Here is a 15,426-nt window from a genome sequence, read left to right on the forward strand (position 1 = left end):
GATGATTGATCTGAACTGTCACACTCTCTGTGATAGTATAGAAAGTGTTCTAAAAGTCATGTTTCATCTCTTAAGAGAACAAATGGCAGCAATGTCCTTCATGTTTAGTTCCATAAGCTACAGAACATGTCTTTTATATTATTGGAGGCTTTACTTTGGGAATGTTAGTTTGCATCTTCAGAGAAATTTTGGAAATATTTATTTATTTGCTGTGGGCAGGGAACTTTAGGGAACTATCAGACTCAAGACAAGTTATATATACGTTATATTCCTTGCCATTTTGACCAAACCAACATTTGAGAAAAATATTTTAATTATGTGTGAAAAGTATTTGTTTGGTGCTCAGTAGTGAATCTTTATATTTATTACTCCATATAAACTTTATTTTTAAATATGGTACAGTCCAGAAGGGTAATTAGGCAAACCTTGTCAGCCTCCAGAGTTACAGACATTGGGAAAATAATCCAGAAACCTTTTCTTCACGATCCCTCACTGTGAGGCCTTTGTTTCCTGTTGCTGTTGTCACTCTCATTTACTTCTTGGCAATAAAGGCTATGAGGGCTAAAGCACATTTCTCTCCTTTGTTGCAGTTCTTTGTGCTCAGGGCTTACAAGCTAAGGACAAAACTGGCTCAAGTGACCCATATGTTACTGTGCAAGTTGGCAAAAACAAACGAAGAACAAAAACTATTTTTGGAAATTTGAATCCAGTATGGGATGAAAAATTCTATTTGTAAGTAGAGAAAATGCTGTTGATACTGTTTTTTTAAATCTACATTTAGATAATATAACTCTACCAAGTGAAATGTTGGCTTAATTTGAAAATATGTTTTGTCTGTGCTATGCATATTTATAGCATTATGAAATTAGCAAGTTCTGAATGGAGAGATCATCAAAATTTATTGTGGTGTCTTTATCTTATAGTGATCATGCAGCTTAGAATTGAGTCTTTTTTGGGATCTGTTGGTGGTGTCTAATTATTCTAGTCTTTAAGGGAACTTAAGTAACTGTTTTCATACTTCAACCTTACATACCAAGTATTGTCATTAGAAATGCTTTTCTGTGTACCAGATACTGACCATGCAAGGTAAATGTGTTTTTGTTTGACACTGATTCTCTGACGTATAACTGGGGAATTTGGTAGTAATTGCTGTGCCCCAGGCTCAGGGTTGGTGTGTTTATAATGCCCATACTTTTAGAGAGTGTTGCCTAAAAGCCAAATGTGGAGAGTATGGTATGATGTCATTCTTTAGTTTATTCTCATATTTCTTTCCTCCTATAAAGAGGGAAGAAGTTGTCACTATTCCTATCTAAATAAACTGTGAAAACAGTTTCTGTGAGGGTTCAGGCATTTGAAATAGAGCCCTGTTTTCTTCTAGAAGGTGCAGTGTCGTAACTTGACAGGTTAACTTCTTCTGATAGAGGATTTCCCTTGTTTTTGGCCAAAATCTACTACCTTACTGAGGAGGAGGTTATTGTTTCAGTAGAGTGTGAAAGAGTTTTGGTCCAAGATGCTGCTTCTATTTCTCTGGAAAAGGTACTAGAGAATCCAGCTGAATTAAACAATGTATGCCATTCCTTTCACAGTTTCAAACACTTGTATTAGAAATAAATAGATACTTCAGAGAAAAGAGACACCTAGAAACTTTTCACAACTTCTTCTATCCAGAACGTGTTTTCCTTTTGAGTTAACTGTGTTACTGTGGTAACAGTTGAAGTGTCATACCTCATTGAATGGCTTTGAGTGTCCAAAAGTAGGAGATAATTATTTTCTTGCATTTTAATTGTAGGAATTGCATAATGTCAAAAATTATGAGTAATTCAGAAAATTTCATAGAAAGATTGTTGAATGTAGTTTCTCAAAGATATGAGCAGGGCTACAATAAAATCCCCAGAAACTTGAAAATATTCAATTTTTTTTCCCCCAGCACTAAGTATTATTATCATCTGCTTCCCCAGGAATATTTATACCCCCCTCCCAAGCCTTACTATAGCATGAACCTCCTGAGCAACTGCTTTGCACTGAATACATTTTCTAACATTTCAATAGCACATATGTTTTCTGAAATAATCTCCCTGAGTTAGTTAATGCTTTGGATTTCAGCTGAAAGTATATGAGAATTTCTAAATTGTATTAAATAAACTATAAATGTTTTACCAGAAGATTAAATCTAAAGTAAATCAATATAACTATTTAATTGACTCAGGAAGTGTTATTTAAATTAGGCTCTATTAGTGGTAATTGGTATTTAAATCCTGTTGAAAATCTAATGTTAACCATCATTATAACTTTTAAATTATAAAATGCAGAAATAAGATGTCTCAAAAATCTTATAGTCTTATGCATACTTATCATACCAAAACAAGTTTTCAAGTCTTCCCATCTGTTCCAAAATAAGGACTTGGAAAAAACATTGGCTCCCCACTGTGCATTTGCTCTGTCATAGCACATGGAGTGAGGGTAGTGTTCTTGTTCTTAGAACCACACGTAACCCAGAAATGATTGCATGATAACAGTGAGAGAATGCTTCTGACAAAATGTAGCCTGACCCCCTGCTAAATGACCATGGGACACTGGCATAGATTTGAACAGGGGACCTCATAAAGCATAACTAAAATAGAGCTTTTTGGTGCACAAGGTAGAGAAGTAAATAGGTCAGCAGATGTTCATTTAATGAATGTAATATAGGTGCTAAGGGCTTTGATCCTTTCTCCTGGCATTATTAGAAATGAGATAACAAAGAGGTTTTGGGGGCTTTTTCAGTGAAACATCAGTGATAGGAACGTTTCTTTCAATGCCAGAGCTAAGGAAGAGTTCTGCAGCTGTCACCTTCTCTTTCTGATTGAGTGTGGTATCTGATACAGGAAAAGGGACTTCATTTGCTTTTTTTTTTTTTAATTACACGAAGCTGTATTTTGGCTATATAGTTTTCAGCTTTGTAGAAACCTTTATATTGATGCACTATAATAAAAGTCTACTCTCATTCTTTTCTTGACTATTTTCAACAGTTGCTTACTGACGTATAGAAATCGGTTTTTTCTGACAGTGTTGTCTAGGCTAGCACACATCTCCAAATTGCCTTGCTGACTTTGCAGGTACCACATGTCCTCTGGCCATTCATAAATACCCCAGATACAATTGTATAATACAGAGATCTTTCAAATAACTAGATGATTATTTTACATTACTTATTTTTCCTATTTTGGTTGTCACTAAGACAGCATAAGGGTTCTAATAAATATTTTCATTGGATTTATATTGCTGCCTTCAGTGCATGAAAACATTTGCTCAAACTGATTTCAGTCATCCAGCTGTAGATGTTTCTTCTTTAGAGTTACTTTAAACCATGGCACTCGCACATTATTTATTCTGAAATTAATGATTGGTGGATTCATTTTAAGTAATATTTACTGTCAGTGGCCAAGAGGACTTCACCACAGTCCCTTTAAACTGTTATTTTGTACATTCTTGATCAGCTGAACTGACTTAAAAAATATGATCTTCACTCTACCTGAAGGATAGCATGGTTGGTTAACTGCTTAAATAGTGCTTCAGTTTCCAGTGATATCTAAACACAGTTTTGCCAGAATTGTTGAAATAGCTCAAGGATTGCCTCCTAAGCAAGAGTATATAACAGAGAATTGTATTACATAAAACAAATTGACTAATAAAGCCTACACATTAGTTTACGAGACTCATCCATTCCAAAAGTTCTTCAATAATCAGCCAAGTTTCTGAGAGACATTCTGCTAATTAAAATAACTGTATCTCACAGCCTCAGCCCAAATCAAGAGAGCAGAACACCTCTAAGAAGCAATTCCAATGATAAATTATTTGTTCGGTGATATTTTTCAGTTCCAGAGTACAGCATGCATGGTCTGAGTCTTTTTTTCAAACTGCTGTCAATCCAGATTAATTATACAACTCTCTTTTTGTTATGACAGAGTAAAATAATGCAAGAAAAAACATAATTAGTCTCATTCTACTTTATCATAAAGCATGGCCCGTGACAACACTGCTAAAGAATTGGGACTATCCAGACTAGAGAAGAGACAAGTAGTGGAGGTAAGGATGTCTTTAAACACATCCTTTCTCCTGAAAAGAGGAAAGGAATAATGTATTTTCCATGCTTACTGTTATAGTAGAACAAAAAGTAATAGCCACAATTTACATTTAGAGAGGTTTAAATCAGGCTTCAGAAAAGGTTTGCCAACAATGCGCTAATGCGGACAACAATGGGGCTAATGAAATTCTGAAAGGCATATCCTGAAGGACCATGGAACTGTCTGTGAACACCTAACAGTGGACCTAGCAATGGTGTGGATCTGGTTCTGGCTTGCAGTAATAGCAATAACAATAAACGTGAAGGTAATAATAGCAATAAGTGGCTTCCTGAACTTACTGAGGGTAGCACAGTATCACTTAGTTGTCATTTTAACACTGGGTGCAGATCTCTCAGAGGATATGTACAGTAAGATCATGCCAGTGCATTTAATGTTAAATTTACATTGCGGTACTGTTGTAAAGATACTTTTTTATTCCAGTTTTATTACTCTAGCCATTAGAATAAGCTGGAATTCTATGAGGATTATTTCATGTCTTTGTGGCATTCTGGAAATGCAAAAGTAATGTACTGTCACCAGATTGTTGGTAAATTATTAAAACTGTCTCTTCTGTCTTGCATCTCTGAATAGACTGAAAATTCTCTAGTTTTCAGAAGCATCAGTGCCTTCAAGTCTCTGTGTGCTAGAGAACAATTCATTTCTGATCTTCCTGTATCTTACTTCTGTGAATGCTTTTACTGAGCATATAAAGCAGAGTGGCTAGAAGAGGAACACTGAAACTAGCATATGTTGTCTAGCCTTTAATTCCCTGGGCTGATTTTCCTGGAGTAAACAGAAGTAGGAATTCCAGCCAGAACTTCTGGACAGATGTTAGTAGTGACTAAAGCAGAACGTGCATGTCATTCCAGAGGGCTGTTTCTGAGTCTGGGCAGGTAAGCAGGATCATTCAGAGACAGCTCTGTAACTTTAGCAGTAACTCCCTGCAGTCGCACTGCTACAGGGCAGGCCAGGAGGAAATATTTGCTCATCCACTCTTCAGTTTTTAAACACAAATTCATGCTATTTTTGTGGTCCTGCACAGGAGCATTACAAAGGTAGCAGAGCTGACTCTGTGCTGAAGTTTCAACACAAAGATGAGCATGAGTTAACACGTTGGTTGTGTCAGGTCTTGCCATGTTTCACTAACCTAAGATTAAAGGAGAAAAGGATGTTGAGGACAACTGAGGATATCAGGGAATCCTGACCATCTGAATAAATATTTCTTTATCAGCTAAGTGTATATTAGAGGGAAATTTGTGTTGTCCCAGAATAATAGAAATACTATGTTTGTGCTGAAGTACACAGTGACTTTTTATATGCAGCATCTGCCAGAGAATCAAAGCAGGAATAAGATTTCCTGCTTTAATTTCCTATTAAAAGCACAGGTATGGTGATGAGGGTCACATAAATACTTCACCAGTGACAGATCTCCCTATGTCATTCTAGAAATCCCCTGTCAGTTATTTCTGTTGGGTGCACAGCTAAATGCAATTCAGGACTTTAGCAATGTTAAGTACTAACTTACAGTTAGATTTCAGGAGAATTAAATAGCCTGGTTTCTTAAGGCAGCAATGCTTATGTGGTCCATCTCTATCTTCCTATATTTTGTATGTCCTTGCCAATAGCTTTTGAATTTTGTGATCGGTCAGAGGAATTTCACAGATTGCCAAATAGTATGTCTGTCATGTTCTGTGAAAATATGTGGTTCGAGAGAGATGAGATACTAACTGTCCTCAGTATGAGCTCACCCCATAACAGATACCAGGAGTTCACATAAAAGGGTAATTTATGAAAACCCCAGCTATGGGGGAAGATTCAGTAGGTGATTGTGATTGGCTGGATGTCAAGGAAGCCAGTCATAAGACAAAAGGAAACTGCACTTTATTAGTTTTGCTAATCACAGAACAATGTGCATTTTAATTACAAGAATTATCTGCAAAGTTAAAATATGGAATACAGACACAAGGATTTCTGTGATACTGAACGATGTCACAGTGTGGTAGAGTAAAAGCTGTGCATGCCATTTTTAGTATCTGATTGGCCTTGACAATAATAGTACCATTTACAGCACTTTATACTTCCAAAGCCCATTACCACCACTAATTAATTCTTAGAATACCCCTGAGGGGTGCTGCTTGGAAGATAAGTTGGAGTATTACTGTTTTAACACTGAAAACAGAGACAGATCACTAAGTAATGATAGTGCTTGGAATAGAATTCGAGTGAAAACTCTTAATCAAGTGTGAAAGTAATGCCCTACTGAAGATGAAAATTTGCAGCTATGCTTCAAAGTAGTATTTAAAGACAAACAAAGGTATGTAATATATAAAATATTTCTGTAGCACTAGTGAATGGATATTAAAAACAGTACTTTGTATGGATGCACAAGTATGGTATGGATTTAACTGATGCCAGCTCCGTACTAGTTAAACTTCAGCAGAAAGTTTTCCACTAACCCAAACCTCTGCAGTCAGTGTTGGGATATTCCAATCAATTCATCAAAAGCCTACACCAATGAATAGCAAACATTCCTTATTGTGCCTTATAGAAGTAAGCAGTAATAGAGTTTCTTTTCCACTTCTTTGCAAATAAATGCAGGGTGCAGCTGGGAGTAAAAATTTTTTCCACTGTGTACTCTGCAGATTGCAAGTGAAGCCACCTCATTCCCTCAATACATCCAGCACTTTCTCAAATCCACTCAACCCAGGAGGGGTTAGTAAGCCACTTAAATTTACAAGAAAGTTTTTATAACGTGGCATGGTCCCTACTCTTTCTCCTTACCAGGGAATGGAGGTTGGGAAGAACATTAGTGTATCTTTTTTAAAAAGCGGCTACTTATTTTCCTGGGTTTTTCTGATTGCCTTTCTTTTCTTGCTAGGATGTTTGTGCATACTTCTTGGTTTTTAACAAAAGCTTCTGACACACACTGGAAATATTCTTTTTTAATTCTTGCTTTTTGTATTATTACAGAGTACTACTTTGGTAGTTTACTATATGTACTACATAGCATTCCTAAACAAATAAACCTGACCTATCTTTCCTAAGATATTTGTTACATAATAGCATAAAGAAGTATGAATTTCAAATTAAAAATTTTAATGAGCAGTTATTGACATTCCTAAATGCAGTCTTTATGTATATATAATTCAATAAATTTATCCTCTTTATATGTAGTAAGTCTCATATACATAGTAATTTTTTTGTCCCTGGCAGTCTGAATTGGCCTTTTTTTCCTCTGGATGTTGCAAATTGTTTGTGCTTTGACATTTGGTGCAGTTAAGCAAATGTGTGGAGATTGAGTTTAATTAATTAGACAGAAGTACAGAGTAATGTAGTTTATATATCACTCACATTTTGTGTTTTATTTTTGTTTTTCCAGTGAATGTCATAACTCTACAGATAGAATAAAAGTAAGAGTATGGGATGAAGATGATGATATCAAATCTAGAGTAAAACAGCATTTCAAAAAGGAATCAGATGACTTCCTTGGGCAAACAATCATTGAAGTAAGAACACTGAGTGGAGAAATGGATGTATGGTATAATTTAGGTATGATTCTTACTGATTTTTTAAAACAAATTTAGGTAGAGTATTTAGCTTTGTGACTTCAAAATTTGTAGCTTTGGTGCCAATGTATGACTTTTAAAGTATTAAACATAACAGGTTGATTTGAAAATGAAAGATAGAACCCATACTGCCCCGTCCCTCTGTGCCACTGGCAGGGAAGGGGTAGAGAAAATCAGGAGTGAAGTAAGCCTGTGAAGAAGGGATGGGTGAGGGGAAGGTGTGTTTTAAGATCTGGGTTTATTTTTCATTTTCCTCCTCTGATTTCACTGGTAACAAATTGATTTTCCCCCAAGTCGAGTCTGGTTTTGGCCATGGAAGTAGTTGGTGAGTGATCCGTTCCCCATCCTTCTCTCGACCCATGGGGCTTTCATCAGATTTTCTATCCCCTGTCCAGCAGAGGAGGGGAGGTGATAGAGCAGCTTTGGTGAGCACACTCCAGAATCAACTATCACACTCAGAGTAGTCCAGGTTGTTGGTAAAGTCTTCATAACTAAAGGAAAATAATAATTAGTACAAATGTCAGGTAGAAAATGACAGTAATTTCAATTGAAAAGGGGAAAGTAGTAAATAAATAGCTGTGCAACCTTGTTTGAATATGGGAGATAAAATAAGAAAGATTCTTTACTTCATAGTTAGATATTATATTTTGTGGCCTGAACCATGTGTGAGGTATTAAAAAACATTCTTGTTTTCAACAGCAGGACTCCCTGGCTTTAAAATATTAAACCAGAATGATTTATGAGAGCTTTTCATGTGACATACATGTGTTCTTGGTAGTTCCTAATGTATTATTTTTCCACTCTTCAGAAAAGCGAACCGATAAATCAGCTGTCTCTGGGGCCATTAGACTGAAAATCAATGTTGAAATTGAAGGAGAGGAGAAAGTTGCTCCTTATCATGTGCAGTACACCTGTCTACACGAGGTATGTTGGAGAAGTTATAGTATACAGTGTAGAAATTACTGTTCACTTGTTGCATCGATAAAGAAAAAAAAGGCTACAGAGCATTAGAGCACTGAAACAAATAACTGCTGCTGTACTTGAGGACAAGTTTATTTTAGATTTCCCATTCTGTATTGCTGAGGAAGCATCAGGGTCAGAGGCAAGGGTAGGACAACATAAGACCAACAAACAGATCATTCCTGCCAGGAGTGTTAGAAAAATAGGTTGAGCCAGATAACTCTACCCGTACTTTTTTTTTGATTTAGCACTTTGATACATGATTGTTAATATCAGGAAAATACAAACATTTCTATATATTACAGAAGTACACTGTAAAGGATTTCTTTTGTTTTACAGTAATACATATTTTAGAGAGTGAGAAAAAGGAAAAACACAAATACTATAAAATCTAATTTTCCTTTCATCTAGTTTGCTTTTGTCAACATTGAAAAAAATCATCTCTGATAAATAGATGTGTCTTCTGGAAGATTTTCTTTGTAATTGATTACTTTGCCTTCAAATAGTGATCCATGTAGAAATTCTATTCTGGAAATGCAAGTAGTTTCTGAAAGCTGATAGCTAATACATGGCTGAAAGTTCACTACTATCATGTAGCCACAAAATCCCATTGTTCACCATTTGTAAAATCAGATATTTAGGGCATTTGTGCTGATCAATTTTGACCTGAAATTGCAAATGCTGGACTTATGAAGTAAATGACAATATTAAAATGCTTTAAGAGAATCCAAGAGACAGTTATGGGCTAATTTAGCAAAACTGAAAATATTTTGAGGTTTTAGGGGTTATCACTGAAAATTGGAAATAAAATCTGTTGGATTTTGTGGATACATGTGAAGTTGTCAAATTTGTGGATACATATGGAGCTAGGCAATCTGAGTAGAATTCTATGCCATGAATGTCAAATCCTAGCTTTGCTCCCAAGGGTACTAAACCTAAGCTTTGTTACACACCTTGCACAATTTGAGAGGCACCTTCAGTATTTCTGTTAGCTCCCTGTAACTGAAGGATTTAAATAATGAATTTGAAATTTATTGGTCACAGATACAATTGAAATTGAAACACTCTGTAATAAGTATTACAATACCATAATTTCATTCATTAACAAGAGCATATAAAAGAGAAGTTTCTGCACTATTTTATGTTGCAGTCTTTCTGTGCCAGTTAAAGGACAGGACTTTATATCAAGAAGATACAATGTGCTGAATCACAAGCTTGCTGACTAGTTTGAGCCAGTCTTTGGAAAAAGAAACAATTCAAAAATTGACTAACAACATATTGAAGACTATATGTAGGATATATTTTCAGAATGCTTCTTAAAAGCCAAACTTTCATTTTTGAAACATTTCTATGTGGCATTCACATTCTCTGAACAGAGAGACATAATTCTCTCTCCCAGGATTTTTCCTGGGGAAGGCAGTGAGAAGCTCAGAGAAGAAGAGAAAACAATTCTTATCTCTATTCACTGCTCCTGTTGTTTGGCACATGTGGAATGTATTACAGAGATTGTTTACCAAAAGAGATTTGGTTATTGGACACCAGTGAAGGTTGTTTTGTTTATTTGGCCAGTTGGGTCAAAGCTGTGTCCTGGCTGTGTCCAGACAGTCATGAGTTTTTCTTTAGTATTCTTTGGTACAGTATCTCTTTAGCATAGTATAATATCTCTTTAGTATAGTATAGTATCTCTTTAGTATAGTATCTCTTAATATAGTATAGTATTAGTGTAATATAGTATAGCTTAATAAAGCAATTGTTCAGCCTTCTGAATCGTGGAGTAAGAGCACATTATTCCCTGGCTGGGGGATTGCCTTTTTCTACTGTATTTCTTACCTTCAGAATCTGTTCCATTACCTGACGGAAGTGAAGTCAAACGGTGTGGTGAAAATCCCCGAGGTGAAAGGCGACGAGGCCTGGAAGGTGTACTTTGATGATGTTGCACAGGAAATTGTGGATGAATTTGCAATGCGCTATGGGATTGAATACATTTATCAAGCTATGACGTAAGTAGCATCATGGCTTGCCTTCTGCTGTGTTGTCAGCAATGTGTTTGAGGGAAGTAACGAGTCTCAAGCCTTTGTGAATTCATTTGCCGTTTCTCTTCCATTCCTGACTTGAAATTCTTATCATTTTGTCCATCTGATTCTCATTAAAGTGCTTCTCATCTGCAGTGGCTTTAAGATATAAGCATTTTATAAGCTGTTACTGGTATTACTGCTAATGCATTCCTTAATCCTTATGATACTGATATATAGCACAGTTCAGAAAGACTTCCAGTGTTCCAGATGCAACTGGAACAGGGTTTCACAAGCTCTGTACTCTTTTCTGCTACTATGGAAGCTCACTAGTGGCTATAGTGAGCTTCCATAGTATAAGTAAATAATCTGTGCAAACCATTTTTAACAGTACTGAGACCCATTACTGCATCATCCATTCTGAAGTAGCTGTCTGAACACCTTAGAACACATCACCATCGAGCTCAGAGCCTGCAGATGTGAGAGATCCATCATGTGTTCTCAATTTATCCAGCAAAAAGTTTTCTGGTTAAAAGAACTATATCCTGCTGGAGCTGTAGAAAAGCAGAGGACTCCAAATGAGTCCTATAAATAAAAAATACAGAACTTTTTCTTACTGAAACCTGATATAGTGGGATTTTTAATCAGAAAATATCTCGGTTTTTTGCATCTCTTTACCTCCTGAAAAGAACAGTCTTATAATAAGTATGAAGGTACATAAAAATCTGAAGTTTTCCTTTGACAATATATTGATACCACCAACTATTGCAATGAGCTTGTCTTTCAGTTTATGTAGCTGTCTGTGATTTCTTGTATTGTTCATCTAAGAGAGGATCAGGGAATATATTTTTTACTATACACATTTTTAATGATCTTCCTTCAAGGAACTTACCCAGCATTGCACATAATAATTAATGAAACTCGAGAGTTCCTCTGTTTTCTATTTAAACTACATATGGAGGAATTAATGTGTTGACTTTCATGAGTATTTGTGTTTCTGTGTGTAGCTCTGTGTGGTTGTTATGTCATTTATTAACTTATCCTGCTATCGTAGTTTTATAACTTGATTTAAAATGGTATGGGATTTTTACCAAAATGTAAGTGATAGAGTTATTCCTGCTGTGTGTATCAAAATGAATTCAAGTTTTGACCAGAAATGAATTGTTAAGAGCTATTAATGCCAAAGGAGGGCTGTTATTAGCAATTTGCATAAGAAATAAAGGGCTGATTTATCATTAGTTTTGTCTTAACTACAGCCCCAGTAGTTGATTATCTCAGTATAACATGGCTGTATTTTTGACTGACAACTTTAACTGTAAAATTATTTTTAATTTTTTCTTCATCTCTAGATGTGTATTCAAGTACTGCAAAATTTTCCAAAAACATTTTGAAACTGGTGTTAGAAATTCAGATGTTGCAAAAGTTAGCATTGCAAAAATAGCAATATAACTGATGTGAGTATATAAAATATTTTTTACTTAATAGTGGTAGAAATTGACAGGTTATATTTTTATATAAAGAAGATGCTTTATTTTTAACTCAGTGAATAACATAACATACAGATATTCATAGGAAGTAAGTAAATTTAGTCTGTACATCTAACATGGAGCTGAGCAAATACTCCAACACATTTTTTGGGAGTCCTTACTTAAAAATTCTAACCAAGCCACTTTAAGTTAATTGGCCTATTTTGCCTTGTCCTCTTTTTGTTCTTGCTTTCTTCTATACCTTTTCCCCAAATTTCCTTGATGCTATTGACTGCAAACCAGGTATCTGAAGGCAGGTGTAATGAGAAAGTGAATTTAATATTGATAGTCACAAGAAATAAAAGCTAAGATTTCATTGTCCCCATACCCACATCCTTTTATATTTTAAAATGTTTCATGTCAATAATGAGCATTTGCCTTTTTGAGGGAACAGCCCCAGCCTATTTAAGTTGGGAATAAAATCAGTGATGCATGTAATCTCAAGTAATACTTGCAGAAAAATATATATTCATATACATTGTTTTGCTGAATCATCTGCAGACACATCTCAGAGCATTCAGACTTCGGGAAGAAGAGTAGTGAAGACACTAAGTCTATTTGTCATGAGGAATTTTCTTTTGGACTATTATGTCCTGGTTTTATTTCATTTTATGAGATTACCTTTTTCTTCTGGAACAATTGTAGTGGCTGGAAGAAAATGTACAGCTTCTTGATTTGGAAAATAGAATTATCAGATTGTATTTGGTAACAAAGATCTTCTACTAAAACAAAAGCAATTTTCTACTGTATGACAGAGAGAGAATTTGAATGCAATCACTTTGCCCAGAGGAATATTGTGTAAGAATTTTTTGCTTGAGAATCTAGTTGCAGAGTCTACTGCATGTCTCATGATAACATTGGAAATTAAAATGTTTGTGTTTGTAAATGCAAAACTGACTAAGCTTTAATACCCCAGGATCCAGACCCCAGAGAGCATCTACACTTTATCAGGTCATGTGAGTTTTAGGATGCTGCTAATGAGGTGTTCTTTTTGCCTGGATTTAATTTTTAGTATTAATATTTGTTTTAAAGTTAGCTATTATTAAAAGTTTCAGTGCCACTTAATGATAGTTAGTCTTGACCCTTTTAAGTATGGATAGATGCCATATGCTGGAGTAGGAACATATACCTTTCTGCATTTCTACACAACATAAACCTGATTAAGCTTCTCTAAAGCACCCCTGTCTAAAGTGACTTGGCATCCTGTTCCACTACAGCAATAAATAATCCCACTTGTCTATCATTTCTGGTTCATGATGGTGGCTTTGTCATCTATGATCCCTTTATAAACACTGAAGATTTCCTTCTGGCCCTCAATAATTATTTATATCTATTCCTTTAGAGCACAGAAATAATATTTCAACTATTTAGTCTTGATTTTCTAAATACAGTGACTATACTCATACTGAAATGTGGGAATCAGACCAGGAGATATCACACAGGTTACCTGTCTGCTCTAGTCATTGTCCCCATTGAGACCTTTCTCACCAAACTTAGAAAGATAATGAATTCAGGTGTGGTTGCATCTCTTGCTGGAGACAGGAACATCTCCACATTTTTATGAGATAAATGTAGACACCTTTTTGCTAAAGATGCTGACTTAGAAGGGGTCTTTTACTCTCTAGATATGGATTACAACTGCACAGTTCCTGAGCAAGGAAATCTGCTTTAAGTTACCAAATGTGGAATTCATGTGAATAGAAAAACAGCCATCAACCCAAAGTAAAATACAACAAAAATACTGATTTTGTTGCAGCAATTGCAGCCCTTTGAAGTCTCAAATGGATAGGTTACATAATCCACTCTTCTTTCTTATAACTATTTTATACTTCCATTCCTCATGGAGTCTGTACTAGGAAAAGAAAAGCAAGACCATTACAGCCATTCTTACATGGTTCAGATGAAAATTTTTTTGGTTTTTTTGATGGATAGCAGCCAGACCAACACTGTTAGCCACACGACTGGTATGTGTAATTCCCAGAAGTACAAGCATGGATGTGTGAGACAATAGGGAGGAAAATAAATATCACAAAAAGCAGGAAGAAAAAGTGGAAAAACAGCACAGTGATCCAGTTGGCCTTTATTTTGATTACTGTGGGGACTGATGGCAGTTTATGCTGTAAATTCAATGTCTAGAAGGAATCATACTGGAACTTTATTTACCTATGTATATTAAGCCACACTCTGCAGTAAAGAAAAAGTAAATGTTTTCCTGTCATTCATCTTTCAACATAATTTACTTCTTTTTAGAAGGCAAAAATCTGTCTAGTGTTTGACTAGACACTGAAATTACACATAATATCACCAGCCTGAATTTACTGTGTAATAGAGTCAAGTGCAATAAAAGCTCTATTAAGATTTTTACTTCTTACTGGCAAGAGTCACCACAGGTAGAACCTAATGATTCTCAATCAGCAACATAGCTCTCATTCCAGCAGGTTAATGGGCACTAACTATGTCATCTTGTTCTCCTGCTAGTTTTCAATTAATGTGGCAGCATTACAGAAAGCACACAAATCGCCCATTAAACTAATTTTTTATTGATAGCATTTGCTTACTGATGAGTACAGCACATCAATTAGACTCCTTTCTTTGCTAATTCATGCTAGCAGAAATATTGGAAGAATCCCTGGCACTGTCTATTGGTCAGAAAATTGCATAGTAAAAAAGCTGGAGCAAGCAGGCCTGGTTTCAGCTTATGCAGTGCAACCTTGCTCTAAAATGTGTGAGACTTAGCAATGGTTGCTGTGACATCATGTGCCCACTAGAAATTGTTAATAACTCATGCTACTGGCTGCTATTTTCAAAGACCTGCAAAAACAAGGACAGGGGTTTACTTTTACAGGGGTTTACTTTGATTTATTCATTTTAGCAAGCAGAAGGAATCCAGGTGTCTTGTAGGTAGCTGATAACCTGAGTTATCAGCACTCTGAGTCATGACCCGTATTTTTGTACTTAATAGGTCCTGTGAACATTAAAGATTTTAATTAAATGATGGAGAGAAACAAAAATCTGTCACACATGCTTTATCACAATTTTCACTAAGCACATTACAGGTGACAGAGTGCAGTGATACAATAAGGACATAAATTACAGCAATTGCTTTAAATTTTCCTTGTGAAAAATTGGTACAGTTAGGGTCTATTCTCAATATAAGAATTCAGTACAGGTCATGGGTAGCTCATTGTGAAATTGTTAGGGGAACCTGCAGAAGACACCTTAAAATGTTAACCCAAACAATATTTCCATGGTCTGTCAT

At 35.6% G+C, this 15,426-nt stretch overlaps 1 protein-coding gene across 1 annotated transcript in view; it reads left to right on the top strand.

The window, feature by feature from the left end:
* UNC13C (unc-13 homolog C) overlaps positions 1-15,426 on the top strand; it is a 130,020-nt gene that overhangs the window by 40,993 nt on the left and 73,601 nt on the right. Inside the window, exons 8-11 of the mRNA XM_041469233.1 lie at positions 591-732; positions 7,483-7,652; positions 8,478-8,593; positions 10,466-10,629. Of these exons, the coding sequence (XP_041325167.1) occupies positions 591-732; positions 7,483-7,652; positions 8,478-8,593; positions 10,466-10,629 (592 nt within the window). The remainder of the gene's footprint in view (positions 1-590; positions 733-7,482; positions 7,653-8,477; positions 8,594-10,465; positions 10,630-15,426) is intronic.

This window comes from Pyrgilauda ruficollis, unplaced genomic scaffold (assembly GCF_017590135.1).
Source record: "Pyrgilauda ruficollis isolate IOZ18807 unplaced genomic scaffold, ASM1759013v1 scaffold23, whole genome shotgun sequence".
In the NCBI taxonomy this organism is placed as follows: domain Eukaryota; kingdom Metazoa; phylum Chordata; class Aves; order Passeriformes; family Passeridae; genus Pyrgilauda; species Pyrgilauda ruficollis.